General features: G+C 41.7%; 1 protein-coding gene across 1 annotated transcript in view; it reads right to left on the bottom strand.

The window, feature by feature from the left end:
• PALMD (palmdelphin) overlaps window positions 1-22851 on the bottom strand; it is a 39281-nt gene that overhangs the window by 11853 nt on the left and 4577 nt on the right. The window contains exons 2-3 of the mRNA XM_077825211.1: window positions 18132-18212; window positions 7177-7307 (exon numbers count right to left, since the gene is read on the bottom strand). Of these exons, the coding sequence (XP_077681337.1) occupies window positions 7177-7307; window positions 18132-18212 (212 nt within the window). The remainder of the gene's footprint in view (window positions 1-7176; window positions 7308-18131; window positions 18213-22851) is intronic.

The raw sequence follows: 22851 nt of genomic DNA on the forward strand, positions 1-22851 counted from the left end.
GAGGGCTGCCACCAGGCTGGGGACACCCAATCCCTGCAGGTGCAAGGTGCAGAGAAGACTGCAGTCCTGGTGGGCAGAGCAGAAACCCCTGGTCAGGACGGTGAGGAAGAGGCAGAGGATAAGCCCCAGGCTGCAGGGGAGGCCACTCAGCTGCTGAATGGCTCCTGCCCTCTCAATGATCCAAATTCCTGAGTATCTGAATAAAATCCATGTTCCCATTGCTATTTGGATAATTGGGAGTATACTGGATATTCCCAACTGCCTGGATGGTGCTTGGTAACATGTTGTTATTTGTAATCTTTTTTAAATAAGTTGTCTAGCAACTAATTCTACCGAGAATGAACGGTTTTTGCAACCAAGCTGTCCAGTTAAGTGACAAAATATGTCTACCTGATTCTGCAGCCAGTTTGCACCCTCAGCTGAGAATGTGTGGCTTTATGCCCTGTAACCTCTACCATGTAAACAGAGTATTATGGGATAGATACTGTGAATGCTATTCCGGCTTGTAACCTGAGTGTTGAACTACTCGCCTGCAGTTTTGGCTCAGGTCACTGTTAATTGTTCAGTATTGATACAAAGAACGGAACTCTCTCTTTTATCTAAAAAAGCAGAAATCCTGCTTGTGTACTGGATGATCAACAGGTACAAATTAACCCTGGAAGGGACCTACTGGGCACTCCAAAAAAGAAATGGTTCAAACTGGAGGCCCCGTAGTGGGATGAGAGGGAAAGATGCATGCATTCACTATGAAATCTGCCTGCAACTGCAGAAAGAAACCAGGAGCTAAAGAAATGCTGTAATATTCCTTAAAGGAATTTACATGTTTTTCTTTAAAAAGAGTGAGAAAGAAAGAAGCACAGAATAACTCACCCCTTGGTAGTACATGTGACAGCCACTCTCTAGTTTGACATTCAGATGAACAGTAAAATTCTTTCTCTGGGATTTTCAATAATATAGTGTTACTCAGTGGCAAGTGTGCACATGAGCAGTGTATCTGTCTTCTCTTTCAGAGCTGTTGGATAGGCAGTTATAGCACAGTGGTAGGAAGGTGGGCTATTGGAACGGACATTACACTAAGATTTGTAAGACTTAGGTTCAACTCCCTGCTCACACGCTGACTTCCTATGTGATCTTGGGCAAGACACTTAGGCCCAGATCCTTAAAGGTATTTAGGGGCCTAACTCCCATTGATTTCAATAGGAGTAAGGTGCCTACATCTTTTTGTGGTCTGGGCCTTAATCTACCCCATGCTTCAATTCTCCATCTGTAAAATGGGGATAATGGCTCCCTACCTCTCACAGGTATTGTGGATAAAATCCATTAATGATTGTGAGGTGCTCATGTAAATAGTTAGGTGTTTCTTGTATATTAAGGTCCTGAAAACCTTTAAAGCATATCTAGATCTCCGCCAATGGTAGACAGAGCTATTACACCTGTATAATACAGAACAAAGGGCCTGGGAAGTCTGATCAGGAGTAGGTCTTGCTATATCTTTTAAAAAGGTATAACTGTGCTCACCTGCAAGCACTTACCAGTGTACAGGAAGGTTGGACCATAGCCACACCCATTCTGGCCTGGTTAGTGCTAGGAGGTCACTATATTTTGTGCTCCTGTGCGCAGACAGCTGAACTACACCTAGCAGGTGTGGTGAAATGATGGGAGTTTCTTACACTTTCTCTCCTCTTTGGCACACCCACACAAGGCCATCTATAGATCAGCACTAAGATGGTGAGGCTTTCACTTGCAAAGATTTTAATGCTTTTATGCTATGTTTTGCTCGCATGGAGTTTTAGCTTGTTACAGTTTGATCAACCCCCAACTATTTTGTGGTATTAGAATTTGATGATATTCAGATCATGCTTTCAACAGCTAACACCATCTCATTATACCTTTGTACTTCCTGGAGTGTTACTCATTTCAGCTTGATTCCTGTTTCTTGTCTTTTAAGTTCTCTGGGAATTAAATTGCATTATGTCAGACCTGGGTGTGACTCACTAGGTACCCTTGTATTCACACCCTACACACTATTGCAATAAATATTTATACAAAGTATGCCTTGTGAGGTATCCTTTGGCAAGTTACAACAGACTGGTCACTGATATCATTGTGAAATGTATGTGCCAAGGCTGAGTGTGGATGGCTTCTGATATTAGCCTGTAAAGTCTGTATCTGAACAAAGTAGAAAACGTGTCTGCCCAGGAGTTGAATACAAACAAAGCAGGGTTGATCAATGATGATGGGATTGTAATTTACGTTTGTGGTAAACAAAAGGAAGGACAATTCCCAGTCATTTGGCATGGGGAATTGCTATAGGGACATTTGCATTGTAAAATGGCAGCAGGACCCATCACATTGGAATACACCAGGGGACACCTTAATCAAGATGCAGTTGGTCTCCTGGCGGAGACAGCAGACTGAACCCCAAGGGATCAATTTGACCCTGGAAAGAAAGGCAGACTTTGAGATATAAGGACACACACAAAGACTATCATTCACTTGAGGAGACAAGGAAAGCCAGGGCCTGGTTATGAGCTAATCAGCTATTGCTGGAAAAGGAATATTAGTGGGGAAGCTACCTTAAATGAAGACTACAGCTTGCTAAATTAAGTCTGTGCCCTTTAGAAAGTGTATTCTTACCATTGTTTGTTTGTAAACCTTTTTACCTTTATTCCTAGTACTTGGTATCACTTAAACCTATGGCTTTCTGTGGAATCTTGTTTTACCTTTACTATAAACCAGTTCAGTGCTGTGACTGAAATAAGAGTGTCAAATACCAGCTACATTAACGAGCTGAAATGTATTGACGGTTTAAAGGAGCAACAGATGTAGTATTTTCAGTGAATGTGCAGTGATGGGGCTGTGCATTGAAGAAAGACATCTCTGAGGAGCTCTGGGGCTGGAGTTCACTAACTTTTGCCTGCTAGGCATGTGAAGATTGGAAGAGTGTGGAGATGGCTAGTGAGGAAGACACATTATGGGGGCAGGGTGGGAGCTGACACACACTCTAATCTCGAGCAAAACCCACTCCTCCTGAGGCAGAGAGAAAACACAATGGCTCAGAGCTCTGGGCGTCCCCCGCAGTATTTTATAATGGTTCTAAATGTAGTCCTTTGGCTGCCAAATGTGTTAGCTTAAAGAATGTGAGTTATGTGAAAGAGCTGTGTCTGCGATTTCTTCTACACTTGAGTTCGCTTATATCTTTTGGGAGATATTTTTGCTGAGTAATAGCACTGATTCCTTTCTACATTCGTTCAAACACAGCACATTCAAAACAAAACTAAGTGATATTTACTGACACTCATTTCTATTTAAGTAGCATTACATCATAACTAGATCTTCTCACTTTAAGAAGGGTACAGTGACTGTCTCTGTGTTGCATTTCCCTTGGCAGTTTTATACTCATGCCATTTGTGTCAGGCTCTCTTTGCACTTCAGTTAAAGCTAGGATATTTTGTATGTGCATCAAGAAGTGGAAATCCTCTGGAGGAGAAAATGATCTAAGAGTGCTTGCAAAGAAAGGTCAAAGGGAAGGAGAAGTTAGCTGGGCAACAAAATTAAGTAGATGACGCAAATAATAATAGCACAGAGCTGAGAAAATGTCCATATCGCACTGCAAAAGGTCACCTGCCACAAGGGTACATACAAAATCAGCAACAGTTCTGGGTTCCACTATTCATGAATAGCAAAATGAAGTAGACTAATATGAAGAGAGGAAGCTTTTAATGTTGCGGGGCAGTGGACATTTCAGATGAAATTTTCATCCTGAGTTTAACTAAGCTTCTGATTTTGCATTTGTAAATGACTGTGGGAGCAATTGAAATAATTTTGCAATCTAAATAACTGATTTGTGGTCACAGTCAGGTGCTTAGACACCCACGGCATGTTAATCATGCCTGTAAACAACTGAAGGCTCAAATTTGCTTTTACAGTTGCTCGAACCTGAAATGTACAGGCACAGAAATAGAAGTTAGCTTTTAAAAAATTGGCTTCCCGGTATACGGGAAAACACTGTGTGTTTGGGGAAGGGATTTTCAAATAGATCTTCAGTGAAGATAGAGTGGAAATAATTAAAAACTCTCAGGCTAAAATTCCACTAGGAATTTAATGGATATTTGTATTCTGTAACTAAGCTATTTGATTGTTTTCTGCATGTAAAACTAATGGAAAACTATCAGAGATGGGCTAGGGACAAGAAAGTCTTTGGATCAGTGTTGGAGGGTTATGCTTAGGCTCAGGTTCAAGGTTGAATTACATCTAGATTATGGATTAGATGACACTTATAGCTATGAGCTGGTTTTATGCAGTTTTATTTCCAAATGGTAGAAAGCTTGCCAGCAGTGAGATTTTTTTTTTCAACATCTCTGGGCCAAACCTCATGAGAATTATTGTTGCTGTAAAGCTTTGGCTACATCTGAACCAGAATCACAAACTAGGCTTTGGTAAAAATATGATCTAGAATGCAAAAAAGTGCCTAAGTGACCTTGGAGCTTAATGGCCATATTTTTAAATTATAGGCATTTAAAGATGCAGATAGGCACTTAGTGGGATTTTCAGAAGTATCTAGGTGCTTAACTCCTATTGAAGTAAATAGGAATTAGATGCCTAGGTACTTCTGAAAATCTCACTAAGAGCCTACCTGCATCTATGTGCCTAAGTAACTTTTTTGAAAATGGGACTTTGGAGCCTAAGTCACTTAGGCACTTCTGAAATTTTTACCCCTGGTCTACTTTTGTATTCAACCTGGAATGAAAAGTAGGGGCTCTGATTCTAATCCACCTCCCTGAAATACAAAGAAGTATTTAGTTCTGTTTTGGGTGTTTTTTGGAGGGGGGTGGTTCTCTCCTTTACAGTATGTTGACTTTATAGTAAGAACAATGATAAGTGAGATGAAATAGAAAGGTTCCATATGGTGCAAAAGAAAGTGTACGATCAGTGTATACAACCTCCTGTCCAGGAGGAAATAATGGCTATATTTTGAATAAAGGCAGCATCGAAGGACAGTATGTACTCTGTAATGAGATCCTGCAACATCCTTAACAGTCCTTAGGAATTAAGCATCGTAAGAGATACAAAAATATCATCACTACACAGGTGATTCTAATAGGATTTAACCTTATTAGAAACCTGGTTAAGTCAATTTTAAGAATGTAGTGTCTTTTTTTTTTTTTTCAGTGCAATAGTCTGACCACTTATTATAAGGATTTAAAAACTTGCTGTAAGCTTTGAGCTAATACTGTAGGAGTTATTTTGATGCTCATTCTAAGTCCTCTCTATTGACAGGATGCAGGAGACCTGCAGCAACTGTTGCCATGAGACCTGCCAGATACTATGACTCAGGCACTGAGAACACTTAAGGTACCTTCATCAGGTGACAAATTGGATTTATACTCTGGAGTTACAGTACTTTCCCGCTGGGGTGCCTGGGTTTCCAAGGCATTTAATCTGTCAGGAGTTCAATAACTCTCAATTTAGCTCTACTACTATTCACAGAGCTGCAGGATAAGGGCACTGTTCTTTATTTAGGTGCCACTGAATGAATTTGAAACAGTGTAGAGGACTGCTGCAGGGAGGAGAAAGGAAAAACACGAACAGTCTTGACCTGATTCTATGGCTTTAAAAATAGCATTTTAAAAAAATTGCTGGGGAGGCTAGGTTGGGGTTTGTTTTTTGTTTTTTTTCTTCTCTTCCCAAAGGCTCAAAGTGGAGTTAGATGCCCCATTCCTCCTGAAAGTCAGCAAGCCTTGGAAAAAGTCTCCTCCTGGTATATCCGAGAAACAGGATTCCTTGTGGCTTTAACAGTAGGAGAGCAGCTCATAGCATGCTGTGTGTCCTCTGCTTGGTCCTGAGCCTATCCTTCCCTCTGTGTGTGTGTGTGTGTGTGTGTGAGCAATATTTGAAAATCACATTGTCAGTGGAATACATTGATGCATTTTACCTGGGTCTTCATAATTACAACCAGCGAGGCAGCTATACCCTTGTCACCACAACAAAGCATTCCACTGATGTACTCAAAAAGTGATTCCCCTTGAGAAAAGTGCTTCACGGAAGGAATCAGTCTAATTATGGGACACAAGCTGGCACAGCAGTGCAGCCCATCAGCAAATAAATATCACTTGTACCAATAAGACAAGAAGTAGAGAGGAGGTGGATAGGAGATAATCTTGACGACAATTTAGCCAAAGGAGTGGGCGGAGGAGGAGAGCTGAGGAAGAGGACTCTCCAGATGAAGATGCTGTTAAATTAAAATAAGGTAGGAAGAAGCTTCATCAAGGCTCCAGGGACAAGGCAATTTTGTGGATCTAAAGAAACAGCTCTTCATCTTTGCTGTAGTCCTCACTCGGCAAATGTCGGTACTGCTAACCACAGAGGAGTGACAACATGTGTACAGTACAAACCCCACAGCCGTCAAGAAGTAGTGAATGCAGCTAACAATCCTGAAGAACATGCCTGTGATCCAATAGGTCCACCATGTCTGAATCTGTTTATGCAGCTTTAAAATAGCTATATGTGGTGGAGAGCCAAGCTGTGAGATTTGTAGAAACACTGGTATGACGTGGTAGCAAAAGGGTAAAGGAAGGACTCTGCAGGAGGGTTCTGAGGATTAAATTTAGGACGTGCTTAACATTATAGGTTATGAGTGAAAGCATGACTGGAGATAATCACAGGACACGAATGCTTACATGACTTAGAGGTACTATACTGTGATGTGGAATGCTTTGCAAGGGGTCAAGTTTTGAAGGCTACATGTTCTTTAGCTAAAATTAAGAACTTATTGGTTATCTTAATTTTAAGTGTGCATTATCTGATTTACTAAAATATTCATTCAACTGCTGGCATCTCTGAGCAAAAACCACATGCTGGTGCTTGCCTCTGTAGAGTACAGGGAATGGTGAATTTGGAGTCAGAAAAACAAATCCTTTAGGGGTATTGTATAGATTTGAGGAATAATGACTTTCAAACCCACATGCTATACTTCTGATAGTTGTAGGAGCCCTTAGAATATATTAAAGACTGTCTTGCACCCTTGGAATTTAATAAAACACTGCAAATTATTAGCCTTAGCCTATACTTCATTTTACCTGTAACAATGGAGGGTGGGACCTCTCCTTTTCTTCATGCTTTTAAGAATGAATCATTTTAATGACTACAGAGGGCCACAACAAATTTGTGCTGTACCTGAGGATGCTTTGTTCCAGCTCGTTGGTCCATTCTTGGTCTTTCTTATTGTGCTTTTGCATATTTTCTTGCTCTTTTGGAGTGAGAGCACTCAGACCATCCAAGAGCCATTTCTCCCGAAGGGCCTTTTTCTAATTTCAGGAAAGATAAAGACAAGTGTGTTTAAAAAATGCTAATCAGTAACTTTGCTTATCTGCTTCCTAGACTGTAAGCTTTTTGGGACATGGACTATGTCTTTGTATATGTTTGTACAGCACCTAGCACAACGAGACCTGATGGGGGGCATCTGGACTCCCATAATAGAAATATAAATGAACAAGAATAAACTGTTGTTGTTCAGTGATTGGTTTAACAATAGAGTAATTAACAGCAAAACATTTTCATTATCAATCATTCTGCCTTTACAGATGGGCTGAATTAACAGGCGAGCAGACCACATGTCACTTATTAGCTGTGATGGTTAACATTTGTAAACTGACCCAGTGTTTGAAATTTTTTGTTTTACTCTGTGCTGCATTAAAGCATAGGTTCTATAGGCTAATGCCTAGAGCCCCAGCTTACTGAAGTCATGCAATTACATCTGTGTATATTTATATCTTTTTATTTTTAAATGACCATTTCCAGCCAGGATCATTATAAAGAAAACTTTGAAACGGTCAACAAAGTGATGACTGCCTGAATCTGCAGACAGCCTGAAACAATAGCTCTGAGAGGTGTCACTTGCTCACTTGGAGGTTGAATGTCGTACAAGAGTGGGGCTGCAGAGGTGGAGCTATGATGTAGGGGAGTGGCCTGTATCAGGGCATGCCTAGAGTCCCAGGTTGCCTTGCCCTTTTCTCATTGGGTCAGTCTTCTGCTGTGTGTGCAAAATTCCTGCTGCAAGGGTTATTTAGAGGAGCTCCTAAAAACAGTAGGAGAATTGTTACCTGCTCAGCTTTCCCAGTGCAGGACTGGAAGGACTGAATTATTAAAGCAGACCCCAAGATAAGACATGTGGGACTCTTCAATACCAACAGTGTAAGCCTACCTGAGTTATTACACAGACCTAGGGGGAGGTGGTAGGATTCCTGAATTTAGAAAAGGAGGCCTGCCTGAATTAGGTCTGCCCTTCTTCTGGGTGCTGAGGCGTTAGAGAGTTTGGACTCTGTATGAGAATGAATACATAAGTCCCAGAAAGCAGGAATCCTAGCCTTTGAGTACTCTGGTGCAGGAGTAAATCACTACAAGACAGTAAAAGGGTAGTGGGCTGTGAAGGGGCATGCTTGCGGGTGGTGCCCCATCATAGCCTCCTGAATGTAAGGCTAAACCTTAAACCCCTCAAAGATAAAACCACAGCAGTACAGATGGAGACATCCCAGTCCCTGTAGAATGAAGTGGCACTCATGGCTGGTTAAAGAGTGGAACCATGCATTTGTGGTAGGTGTTTGGACTTTTGCACCTGTTAATGAGCGTTACTTAATTAAAACATAAGCCTGTCTTTCATCTGTGGTTTCTATTTTTTTTGAGCTGGTGAATTGATCACACAGAAGGTGCTCTAAGTCACTTATTCATTTATATATTTGTCAACTGCATGAAGTGGCTGCTGATCCACTTTGCACAGGATTATAAAGCACACTCAGTTATTACTCCCATTGTCTGAGAACTTGTTTTGGGGCAGATGGCTATAGTCTCTCCTATGCCAGAGTTGTGCTTGGTGCAAGAACAGGAGCTGCTCTAGTCTCAACACAGCTGCTGGGTTCCTCTAAATTGCACCACTGGTGTAGGGTTGTTAGAGATATGTTTCAGCATGCCCCTTCCTATCCTGATGCGTTCCTGTGCTGGGAAGACTGAGGGAGTGGGGAGAGAGGGGAAGGATGCGTTGGGTACAGGGCCCAGATCCGGCATGTTTATGCCAGCAGGGAGCTCCCTTCCAACAGGTGAATTCTCTCTGGGGTGTTTGTGAAAGTTTGCAAATCCCCATAACTGTGTGTAGAGAGTCTTGCCCAGACTTTGTAAATGAAAGACATCTAGAATGCAAAGTGTAGGCACTCAACACTGAAATCTAAAATAAATAAGAGGAAATGTGTTAATTTGTCAAAGTGCATCTAAGAAGCTACAAGTGTATTTTCACGCATATATACATTTTCTTTCACTGAGTAGATTCATTTTCAAATAGAAATAGGCTTGAGCTGTGAGGAGCTGATCAGCATTTGAAACTTTCTCCAAGCCAAATTCAATGTGCTTGCACTTCGAAGGCCTGGAAGAGTAGCCCTGAGGAAGACAACCAGGAATAGCCTTTCCATCCCTAAGAACTGCACTCCCTGTATCTTTCCAACCTGCTGCTGATTGATGCAGATGTGGCAGAGGATGCGTGGTCCTATGGTTGGGACTTGGGAAACCTGAATTAAATTCCTGCTGTTCCACAGACCTCCTGTGTGACCTTGGGCAAGTCACTTAGCCTCTTTGTGTTTTAGTTCGCCATCTGAAAAATGAAGAGAACAGCTTTTCCCTACCTCACTGTGGTGGTATGAGGAGAAATGCAAAGATTAAGTGCTCAGATCGTATGGGCCATAGATGGATAATGCCTCTTGCCTTGCAGGACAATATTGAAATGCCTAGTGAAAACAATTAGGAGGAGATGTTAAACTGGCATTTTGACTTACTTTTATGTTCACATAATATTTCAGCCTAAGATTGGAGGCCACCCCGGGATGTTGGTGGGTACTGAAGCCCTTGGCTGATCCCTAGTCTGTTCACCCCTTGCTGTGTTCTGCGAGCAATCTGTAACTTGACAAATGCTTCCTTCATTTTGGCAGCACAGCATCAGCTTCCTAATGACAACTGTTTGGACAGGAAGTGGATTCGTTTCGTTCACCACTAAACCACCACAAGAAGCTAGGTCTGTGCTTGTGCAAAGAAGAAAGGCACACAACCCATTTTTTTGGACTGGGCTGATTCTGAAAATCTTTAGTCACGTTGCACTAGACATAGGGTTATTGATGGAGGGCAGTTGAAGACAGAGGGTATATTGGGGACAGAGTGCAAACAAAAGACCCATTTCAAACTTGTTCCCATGTACGCATGTGACAAAGGTGGACGTTGGCTGCTAACACACACCTGGATCCCTCACTTTCTTCCATGGAAGTACCCACTGGAGGGGAAATGTGGATCGAGGATCTGTGTGATTCTCCTTGCAGTATTTTCCTGAGATGGTTCCTTTGTGGAGCACAAGGATGGGGTTCACCCCTCCCCGTGGCAGAATGGCCAGCTCTTTTTGCCTCCATAAGCTGTGGATCTGTGGACCTGCAGAATCTGAAGCCCTGTGCCTCCAAACTAGCTCTGGAGCCTCCTTGTCCTTTTTTCAACTCCGAGGCAGTACAACTCCATCACAGTAGTGCTGCCAAAGACTCCCCAGCTAGCAATCACCTCTGGGACCCTACCTTTAAGAAGGGGGGCCAGTGCAGAGGGGGCAAAGAAAATGTTACTAGAGCTGGGTGGATTTCTTTACATTAACAAATTTAATATTCAAAGAGACACCGTTGGAGTGACCGAAACCTTATGAATTTGGCAAATCATTTCAGCCAAACCCCTCCCCCAAAATCCTTGCCTTATTTTTGGTTGAAACTGTTGATTTCAGCATATTCGAAATAAGCTATTTCAGTGCAAAATGTCACTCTTAAATTGCCATTCAAAATTTTTGTTTCACCCCCAAACACTTTTTAATATTTGGTTTGTTGAGGGAAAAACTGAAAAAAACCCAGTTTGGTTCAAAGAAACCAATTTTGGGGTTTTTTTGGTGGGGGAGGGTTAAATTTGGCCATTGGCCCCCAAACCCCCCAATTATTTGTTCAGCTCTGAATATTAATGCAGCCTCCATTGGACTTGCATTTGGTAACTCTGAGTAACAGAACATCATTTTATTGCAAGGGGGGTAGAGACTTAAAACAAGAGAGAGGACAGTGTACATCTGACAAGGCAAGCACAATCCTCTTTCTGTAACTGTTTCACCAAGCCCTGTCAATGAATGTGTCTTGGTCTTGGCATGATTGTGGGGGGGAGGGATAGCTCAGTGGTTTGAGCATTGGCCTTCTAAACCCAGGGTTGTGAGTTCAATCCTTGAGGGGACCATTTAGGGATCTGGGGCAAAAATTGGGGATTGGTCCTGCTTTGAGCAGCAGGTTGGACTAGATGACCTCCTGAGGTCCCTTCCAACCCTGATAGTCTATGACCAGAAAGGAGATAATTGGGATTAAGCCAGAATATGAGTGGATGGGTGAGATTCTGTGGCCTGCATTGTGCAGGAGGTCAGACTAGATGATCATAATGGTTCCTTTTGACCTTAATATCGATGAATCTATAAGATTGGGCACTCAAAGAGTGTCTTCCCCTTGCCAGATCAGGACAATTCCTACAATAATCTAGTCTGATTACCTATCTTTTATTTAAGGTAAGGAATCTTTTATTTAAATGTGTATGATAGGTAGGGCTTTCAGGGTAATGACTTTCCAGGTATTGCTCTGCTTTGAATTGACCTAGCACTGCTTTTGGTGAAAGGAGATTATAATTTCCAAATATGACATAGGATCTGATCCTGTAGTTCTCAGACATGCATATTGTCTATTAGAATCAATGGAAGTTTTGTGTACAAGGACTATAAGGATAATCCCTATGAAAACAGAACACCATCCATTTTAGTACAATAATCTAAAAAATAAGAAATGTGGGTAAATTTCCTATAATAGCTTTCTTGCACATTTTATTTAATTAGTCACACTTTTATGAATGGCTTACATGCTGTATAATTTGGAAATGTTTGTTGTATAAAGGGAGAAGCTCTGGCTAGAGAAGAATCCTGCATGGCTCCACTGAAACCAGTATAATTCATTGAGGTATAGCGATACCAGCTGCCTTTAGGGACTCAGAAACTTTCTGCAGAGCCATGTTGCTCTTCCTTCATTACAAAGAATGAAAGTGGTTCTAGTACAGTACAAAGTTATGCATGCTACAGTATGTTTGTACCTCTGAGTGCATGATATCATGTTGGCTTCTGTACATTGTGTAGAGGAAAAGGATGTGAATACAATATGATCAGCTAAGACTCTCAGAATGGCTGGAATGCTATCATTGCCCCGTGTGGTTCATATTCTGTCATGCTAGTGGTACTGACAATAGATTACACTGCTGTGAACAAACTTCTGAGCATGCTCGGGGGGTGGGTGGGGTATAGCTGGTCACGGACCACAGAACAAGTCTGGAGTAATGTAGCAGGATGTCATCATTTTGTCCCCTGCATAGGTGTTCCACAGTCTGATGTAAATTTTGTGGCTGGTCATAAGATGCATATTTTATTTTCCCAATGTGCAAAATGCAAACCCATACACTGTATCTAGCAAGAGGTCTGAGTTTTTCACATTTTAACAGCTTTTAAAAATAGGGTCACTTACTATTCTCACAGAATAAACCCCTGGGATGGTAACACATGTGACCTCCATGAGATAGCACTCGGAGAGTCAAAGACACATTGAAGGGGGTGGGAATAGACAGGTTCAGCAGGTAAAATGAAAGGATCCATAAAATCTGCTGGAAAGTCTACCCAGAACTATGAGAGTCCCATCCTCTCTGCACGCCACCTCCAGCCGCACAGCTCTGGTCCCTATACCTTTTCCCATCCTCTCAATGGGAATGATTGTAGGTGCAGAGGGGAGTTACTGCTGGCTGCACCAGTAATCACTCCCATGCAGATTTAATGTGCCCTCTGATTAGGGGAGGCATGCTACCCTTGGCCCTGGGGAACCTCCTTTCCTGACCCACAGAGCTCTAACCTAACTGATCGGGAGTGAGACTGCTGTAAGGGGGCTAATCCATGAAAGCCTCATTCAGGTTGGGGGCTTACCTGCCCAGTCTTGTTTCCCTCTACCACCATACTGGAGAGGAGCAAGTAGCCCATAGTTATGGGATGGAGAAAAGTGACGCAACACAAAGCAATTCAGTGAAAGGGACAAACCTGGAAAGCCATAATGTTGAACTAGATCTAGGGGTGATAGTGGATGGTTAATGAGAGATCAGCTTGCTGTGTAATATGCAAGCAAAACAGGCCAATATAATCTTGGTTTATATATTGTGTGCTAATACAACCAGTCATGGAAAAGGAGATGGTAATCCCTCTCCATATGGCTCTGCTGTGGCCACACATGGGGATATTAAATTCTATTCTGACACTTCATTACCAAAAAGAAAAGGAGTACTTGTGGAACCTTAGAGACTAACCTTAGAGACTAAGAGTAGCTCACGAAAGCTTATGCTCAAATAAATTGGTTAGTCTCTAAGGTGCCACAAGTACTCCTTTTCTTTTTGCAAATACAGACTAACATGGCTGTTACTCTGAAACCTTTCATTACCAGAAAGACACTGACAAATTAGAGGTAGTTCAGAGAAGAGCAAGCAAAGTTATTTGGGGAACAGAGGATTTGATTAATGGGGAAAGATAGATAATTAGCTCTTTTAGTAGCTTAGCTGAAACTACTAAAGTGGGATAGGATAGCCAACAATACCTGAAGAGAGTAAACACTAATGAAAGAGAATAATGTACTTAGGCTGGTACCAGGGAGTACACACAGGAATCATAGGACAAAATTAGGAAAGGAAAAATCCAGTCTTAGTATCAGGAACAACTTTGTTCCATTGTGTGAGTCATTGAAAGATAGACTGGAAAAAGTACTGATAATTGTGTAATAGGGAACAAATTCAAATGAATGAAATATTCTGCATTAGCAGAATGGAGATGGACTAGAAGTACCATTTTCAAAAGTGAAAGTCAATGGGCGTTAGATGCCTAAATCACTTTGGTGTACCGTGTGCAACTTTCAAACACATCTAGTTTGAAAGTTAGACTATGCCTTGTACTTGCGACACATCTACCTGTCTTTTTGTCCACCATGATCAACGTAAAGTAGCTTCTACATGGTTTCTAATGCAGTGACCAAGGAACATGCACTGGTAATATTGGGGTAGGAAATTACTGCTCACAAACTAAAGAGCCCTTAAAGTCATTCTCTTCTCTTCCCCTCCCACCCACCCTCTCACTCCTCAAACTGTGTGAGCGTGTGTGTGTGTATCCATATCCATACCCATATACAATTGGGTTCTGAAAAAAATAGCTCTCAAGGACCAGACACTAAGTTAGTGTGACTGATATATACCAACTGAAGATCTTGTCTTTAATATGCACCTGTGCAGGGCAGTGTGTACACTTTTACTATTTAAAATAATTATAGGTCATTATTCCTGCAACATAGGGATTGTTTTTGTGTATTTTAAGATACCAGGAACAAGGGGAAAGAATCTCCATAGTCACTATGTCCCCCAGTTCCACATGGCATCTTAACTTTTACTAAAACTGAGGCAATTTCATGTCCTTGAAAGGTGGCCGGGGGGGGGGGGGCGGAGTTGCCCTTCAGCATGCCCTAGCATTAATAAGAACAAAAGGGATGCTTGAGTTTGTTCATATAAGGACAGAAAATAAATAGTATTGAATATACTACAATGATGCTATCTTAAATAGCGGCACACTCGTGTTCCTAATACTGTATTCTGTTTTGGGAAGCATGTGGAAAGAGATATTTGAGTTTCAATAGCCCAGAGAATGGCAAATAAGATATCTGTAGATATTGCCAGGCTTAAATATGATGGGAGGTTGCAAAAACCATTATTATGAAAGAAGAGCTAGAGGGGACTTAAAATGGGATTGAGCATCACTGGCCACCAGTGACACTGGGCCCCATTTGCCATGCTGCAGTGATTGCAAGATCACGTGGCCTCCCTTTCCTTAAGTATAGGAAGATATTTCACTTACTGCAAGTGCTTGGGGACACAGAGAGACAAATCTTTTAAATCCACTATTTGAGTCAAGGTAGGGCCTAGAGCAGTGGCGGGCAACCTGCGGGCCGCATGCAGCCCATCAGGGTTAGCTGATTGCAGGCCATGAGACATTTTGCGGACATTGACTGTCCGCAGGCATGGGCCCCCACAGCTCTCAGTTGCCACGATTCACCGTTCCTGGCCAATGGGAGCTGCAGGAAGTGGCGCGGGCCACGGGGACATGCTGGCCACCACTTCCCACGGCTCCCATTGGCCAGGAACGGTAAACCACGGCCACTGGGAGCTGCAGGTGGCTGTGCCTGTGGACGGTCAATGTAAACAAACTGTCTCGTGGCCTGCCAGCGGATTACCCTGATGGGCTGCAGGTTGCCTACAAATGGCCTAGAGGTAATAGTCAAGAACAGAGCCCTCTGGTGCTGTCAATATTTGAAGTGTATAAGAATAGGGTATTATCCCCTTGAAATTACTACTTCATATGTATATGTGCTAAAACCGGGACAAGCAAATGATTTGCCTGCAGTCTGTTAGTTGCAGGTTTTATGGAGGAGAGAGTTTCTTTTTCCACATATAGCACTGCACAACGGGTCAGGTTATTGCAGTTTTTCCTGCCTTCCTCTAAAGCAGTAGGACATGGCACTGAAGGATGTAATGATCTAGCATGGCAAACACAGCTTCCTATGTTCTTGTGTGGGTGAAAGAGGAAGATGAATGGGACCGGCTACCTGTGCTTAATTTGAAGATGTTTCAGTTTTAGATACACTTCTGTGTCGTGGGAGAGGCGATTCTGTGTAACTTGTTCAGGAAAGCAAGCCAAACCCCTGGTTTTGAAATCAATACTCCTTTGCTGGATGCCTCCTTCCAAACACGCAATTAATATGGGCCAAGATATGCTTAGGATCTTTATGATAGCAGAATATCAGTTCTACATACTTTCAAGAAGCAAGCATTATGTCCTATTTAAATTACTTGAAATGCCAATCTGTCCTAGGCAGAAGGGATGCCTGAGAAAATAGTCATCCCATTTTTTTAAATAATATGATTGAAGAGGTGGAGCATTTGAGTCATCAGTTGTGACACCGGACAGACCAGCCAACCTGTGTATGAACCATAACAATGTAACAGAAGGCATTACAATGGTAATCAGAAAGAAAAGGAGGACTTGTGGCACCTTAGAGACTAACCAATTTATTTGAGCATAAGCTTTAGCTGTAGCTGTAGCTACACGAAAGCTTATGCTCAAATAAATTGGTTAGTCTCTAAGGTGCCACAAGTACTCCTTTTCTTTTTGCAAAGACAGACTAACAGGGCTGTTACTCTGAAATGGTAATCAAGACAATCTACTTGTATGTGAATTTCAAAGAGCTGTACTAGACTAGCAATCAGCTCATTCATTTGTAATAATAGGAATCAAGAGTAGCCGCTAAGTGTATTGGTCTGTGTTTACCTATATCTTGTTAGAAGTTTAACAATGTAACCGGATTATCTTGTCGATGCTAATTCCCTTTCATGTCTTATTTGCCTTAATTATGTATGCAACTGTGTCCAGTTAACCTTAAGATCAAAGATATAAGATACTGCAGGAAACTAATAATATTATCCACATTGTCTTTGGTTTAAATATCTCCGTTACAATGCATGACTGGTTAATTGCCTTATGTGAATGAGTGTAACTAGTTTACCAGTGTATGCATAAGAAATAGAAGATTAGCTTCAAAGCAAAGACCTTGCTTTGAATACATTGTGTGTTCTTCCTCCCGAGAAGGCCCTGCTGTGACAATATCTGTGAGGAAGCTTGTCAGCCTGCTAGAAGAACTAGAAAGAAGCCCTGGGCCTAATCTTTTTCATCCCTAGTCTGCTTAAACTTTGAACAGAGAAAGTACAAGTTGTAAAACAGACATCTTTCAAATAATGATTTGGAATAACCTGGAAGATGCGTGGAAAGACTGGGACAGACTCTATATCTGGACTGCCTAAATTGATTCCAGAAAGACTTTTACAAATCAGCAGCCACACCATCTCTGCTATGAAACTGACCCAAGGACTTTACACACATTTGTATGTATATTGATCTTTTAACCATTTGCAACTCTTTTTTTCCTTTTATTATTCAAATCTTAGATTTAGCTATTAACGATTGGCGTGATTATTGGGTAAGATCTGAGACTCATATTGACCTGGGGATAAGTGTCCCGTCCTTTGGGATTGGTGAAACTCACCTATGGTGGATCAGGTTTTCAATAACCCCTCACTATACTAGACTTGGCTGTCTCGATGGGAGTCAAGTGTGGAACGCTTAAAGGGGGCTGTATTTGGGTTCTTGTTAACCAACATGGTATTAGAGAAGTTATTTTATTACTGGCTTGGTGAATCTAATTACAGAATAAACCCGCAGTTTGAGGTATTGTCTGCCCTAATCCTTGGAGTCTGCCCTGAGTGTAGCATTCTCAGTGTGGCCCTTCCAGGCTGTCCGGTCACATCAGTGTTTTGAACACCATACTAAGGTGAACTTGCCAAGTCTGACATCAGTGCAAAATTTGCAGACGCTTTTCCTATATGCTTCCCATACAGGGTCACAACATTATTTCATTTAGGAGATGCATTAAATAAATTGATAGACGTTTTGCTAGATAAAAATAATCTGCTACTCAATGATTTTAGCAAGAAGCTGTTATTTGCCATTTGGTTGCATCCCATGATTATATTGCATTTTGTGCTGAAATTATGATGGGAACACACTCAGTCTGACATGTGAAGCCCAGTTTTAAGCTGGGAATTATTTCTGGTTCTGATCTCACTTTAAGATACAAAAATTATCAAACAACATTAACCCCTTTGTGTGAAGCTTTTGCACGATGCCTATTAAAGTCCATTGGAGTCCTGGTAAAACTCAAAACTGTTCAGCAAATGTAACAGTAAAGGCATGTTTTAAACCCATAAATGTAAGGACGCTTAGATTGAAGGCTGAAGCAACACTTAATTATAGCAGTCGTGCCTAATGCTAATAGCAGGGCTAGGACTTTCCTTGTGTTTTATTATTTGACTCTTATAGATATTTTGAAATGTTGAATAACAAGCTGCTGATATTGACAAAATAATACCTTCAAATGCTGGTATTTTAATTTTTCTTCTTCTACTTTAAGACGCTTCTGTGTGATTTCTTCCTGAAGCTTTCTCTTGTCCTGGAAATTTAAAAAACCCACAAATTAATTTTAAAAATGACATGTCACTGCTTTGGTGCTTTAACTTGGACCTCCGAGGGGAATTCTCAAGTGATACAGCACCACCACAGCACCATCTTCCTTCCTATTTACAGCACAGAGGTCATGGCTAAGGGAAAGGGTTATGCCTGGAATGTCCCTACACCCAGGCAATTCTCACCTGCTGGGATGACCTCTTGGAGCCACAGATAGCTGCCATAATATAAAATAAACTTGTGGCTGCTCTACCGGTCACCAGGAGACTACTGATTTGGCGCCCAGTGGCATAGATGCTGGGGGTGCTGCTGCACCCCCTGGCTTAAAGTGTTTTTCATCATATACAGTTTGGTTCAATGGCTCTCAGTACCCGCACTATAAAAATTGTTCCAGTACCACTTTCAGTAGCCTCCTGAATCAGGGGAGAACATACAATGGTGATAGATGACTTAATCCAACTCCCTTTGAAGTAAAAAGAAAGACTCCTATTGACTTCAGTGGGCATTGAATCAAGCACAGAGTAACTTGTACCATTACAAGCACCCCTAACGGGCCACTCTGCTGCCAATCATTGCTTCCACAAAGTACTGCTATTAGATATAACAACTTTGGCACCTATTCATTTACATTAATGTGTGGTAGGGCAATAACTAACTCATGTCTCACCTGCTGTTCTATACAGTAACTGATGCACCATAGTAAAAACTGATGTAATGACTAGAGGTTATAAAAGACTGCATATAGGGATCTCTGACAGGGGTGTATGGTCCTCCCACGTCACTTAGGAAAAGGCTATGCCCTTCTACTGGGAAAAGAGGAAGACGTTTGGTTCTCAAAGACTACCTGAGCTGCCAAACCTGGTGGAAAGAGTAGTCAGGATGAGCCTAGCTGTTAGGAGGAGGAAGTGACAGCTGTGGAGAAAAGGGAAGTGGCATCTCCCAAAGGATTGCTCAGTCTCTTTTTGGAAGGGAGAGGAGCTGGTCTTTACTCCACTGTCTTGCCTGGAAGTGCCTGATCCAAGCAAGAAAAGGAGTAAATAGGGGACGAGAAGCCTTCCTTGGTGCAAGGCAATCCTTTTATATTTTGATCATTTATGAACATTTTGGGGTAGGGGTGGGGAGAGGCTGCCCTGTTTTGGCATTACAGTTAGGGGCCATGACTAAGGAAACTGCCCTGCAGTGATGGTTTATTTTCCCCCTTATGATTGAGATGGAACATGTGTGTTTGATTGATGTTGGACCTGCCTTAATGGAGATGTAGCCTCAAGACACAGGGATTGCTAGTGTGCTATCAGAGAAACCCTTCATTTGCTTTTGAAAGTCAGCCACTTCTCCTGTGAAGGCTGTCAACTGTGTGACCCTTGGTAGGAACAGTACCTGACTGGGGGAGACAGCAAGTGATAAACACCTAATCAATTGGAAGTACACGGGGAGGAATGTAGCTTGGCAGAGTATGATTGCCTTATGTTGGAATGTAGTAAGTGAATTGGCATTGACACACTTTCTCTTCTGAAAAGTGTCAAATGACAAGTGGACATAACTTCTGTTTTCCATCTCCCTGAAAGGTGCTACTGACCTACCTCTGCGATACAAGATACAACTTTTAAAGGTGAGTTTAGATTTGGAATATAGCTTGACACAGTCCCTATAACATTTATCCATCAAAGATTCTTTGTTCTTCTGTAACTCATTTGCCTAACTACCAATGGATTTAAGATATTTGTGGGTGTTGTTTGTCAGCAGCATCTATTATAAAATATGCTTTGGCTAAGAACTGCTATCATAGATTTCTTACTGTTCCGTTTATTCTGATTTCAAGAATATGCCATCTCTGAACTTCACAGCTTTCTTTAATACAGAACTTTCCTAATATCACTGTATAAGTGTTCCTGAATTAATCCAATCATTAGATGAACAGGTCACTAAGTCAGCCTGCATTTACAGAATAGGATACAGAAAGCTTCTCAGTCATTAGGAAAGTTACTTAACATAGTCCTGAAATCTCACAACATAACCTTCTCAACAAAAATAAAACGTTATAATTCTTTTGTGCTCACATCTCTTCTCTACGGCTGTGAGACCTGGACACCATACAAATGGCATATCAAACACCTAGAGGACTTCCATATGCAATCTCTGCTCACCATTATGGGGATCTGCTGGCAGGACAAAATTACCAACCTGGAGGTTCTCCAAAAGTCAAATGCCATAAGCATCTAGGCCATGCTGAGAAAAGCCCAATTACGCTGGGTTGGACACCTCATTAGGATGTCTGAATATCGACTCCCCAGAAAAATTTTCTATGGAGAATTGGCACAAGGACACTGGACTCAAGGCTGCTCCAGAAAGTACTACAAGGACAGCATCAAGAACAGCATACACTTTGGTGCAATAAAACTGGATGATCTTGAGAAGGCTGCATTAAATAGATCAGCACACAACACTCAGAGCTTTCCAAGCCTTTGAAGAGGACATCAATAATAGATTATTAGCTGCAAGGTAAAAGCATCATACTACTGCTATGAGAAAAGGAGTACTTGTGACACCTTAGAGACTAACCAATTTATCTGAGCATAAGCTTTCGTGAGCTACAGCTCACTTCATTGGATGCATCCGATGAAGTGAGCTGTAGCTCACGAAAGCTTATGCTCAGATAAATTGGTTAGTCTCTAAGGTGCCACAAGTACTCCTTTTCTTTTTGTGAATACAGACTACCATGGCTGCTACTCTGAAACCTGTTACTACTGCTATAGTTACCAAGGTGCTCACCGATGACTTTGTCTGCCCAATCTGCTCATGAGCATGCGCATCATGCTTTGGACTTCAGAGTCACTCCAGGCTCTCTCTTTTTGTGGATTCTGAAAACGTCATCATTGAACTGACTGACTACACACATTTTCAGACTGGTCCACTTTCTAAGGAACGTGTTTTCTTGATAGTCACACTTTAAGCCAGAGAATGCACCCAGCTTAAGTTTATGCTAAAATATACCAGTGCTAACTTTGGTACAAATAGTAAATTATGAAAGATGCCCTGGGAGTCCACATACTCACTTAAAAAAAAAATCTTATTTTAGCATTAAGAGGTCAAAGTAAACAATCAGGCAGCAAATACACTTTCAAAATGACAAAAATCCTGCGATAACAATAATTTCCTCTTGAACCATTTTTCTGTACTGTATCCAAACTAACACAGATGAGTAGCGTATAAGAATACTATACAAAAAGGCAATCCTAAAGGGATAAAAGTAGAATAAAGAAACAAACAAAAAAAAAACAATCCAACTGAAAATGAGATCAATGTACAACATTAAAAGAAGGAATCATTTTTTTTTTAAGCGAACTCCTCGCACATTTATTTTACTTTACCCCCATGTTTCCTCCTATGCTCTGCTTCATCTTCAGGTTTTGTACTTGCATCCTTCATAATATCTGTGGCTATTGCTAACACCTCCCTAAGTAACTACCCATTAACTAAGTAAAGTAAAATAAATTTTTGGTGCTGTATGGACAGCACTTTGTCTGAAATTGATTGTTGAACACAGTGGGCCAAATTCCACACACAGTCTGAGTACATGTGCAGCCTGCTAGTCATGAAAGGATTTAAAGCAGGTTGGGGCATTCCCTAAGCTGCACTTTGCTGTGCATTGTCTAGATCTTACTGCTGTCTGTACAGGGTCTGCACAGCGGTTTGAACATTTTAAATAACTGAATGAATGTTAGGTTTCAGAGTAGCAGCCATGTTAGTCTGTATCCGTAAAAAGAAAAGGAGTACTTGTGGCACCTTAAAGACTAACACATTTATTAGAGCATAAGTTTTCGTGAGCTACAGCTCACTTCATTGAATGTATACAGTGGGAAATTTTCTCACTTCATCGAATGTATACAGTGGGAAATTTTCCCACTGCATGTATCCGATGAAGTGAGCTGTAGCTCACGAAAGCTTATGCTCTAATAAATGTGTTAGTCTCTAAGGTGCCACAAGTACTCCTTTTTTTTTTTTGAATGAATGAATGTTAAGTATTAGTCAGCTGGGTATGGACACTCCTTGAAGATGAGGCTTACAGGCAAGGCTCCTCTTAGCACTCTTCATAATGGGGAGAGAGAGCTGCCCTGTTTGTGTGAGGGTGAAGAGGCACCTACGCCACTTTCTCTCATCCATATACCAAAGTGGGACATGGCCCAGTGCCTTAATTTTTGACTCCCATTGTAGTCTATGGGAGTCTTGCCTAACTAAATACTCAGGGTCACCTTAAGCCCTTCAAAATTCATGTGCGGAGGGGAGGAATCTGTGCAAACCCTGTGGGAGGGGAAGGGAAGAGACAGCAGTCTCACATCATGGATCTTCCAATTTCCAATCCAGGCTAACTGTATATGGTTTTGCGGTTCCACTGCTTGTGAATGTGTATCTTTGGTAGCGTGGAGCCAACGTTTAGCACTCTCCACGGTCTCCTCCACCACCAGAGCTGGAGAAGTATACTTCATAAGAAAATACAGACCCTATCAATGTTATCTGACACAGAAGTCCTAATGCACCCATAGTCTTTCATTCCCAGCAGTTCCATCTTCTTCTCCTGTCTGCGAGGTCCCCCAGCAGAGGGTCCGTATTGTTAGAGCTATCAGAAC

The sequence above is a fragment of the Eretmochelys imbricata genome, chromosome 8 (assembly GCF_965152235.1).
Source record: "Eretmochelys imbricata isolate rEreImb1 chromosome 8, rEreImb1.hap1, whole genome shotgun sequence".
Lineage (NCBI taxonomy): Eukaryota > Metazoa > Chordata > Testudines > Cheloniidae > Eretmochelys > Eretmochelys imbricata.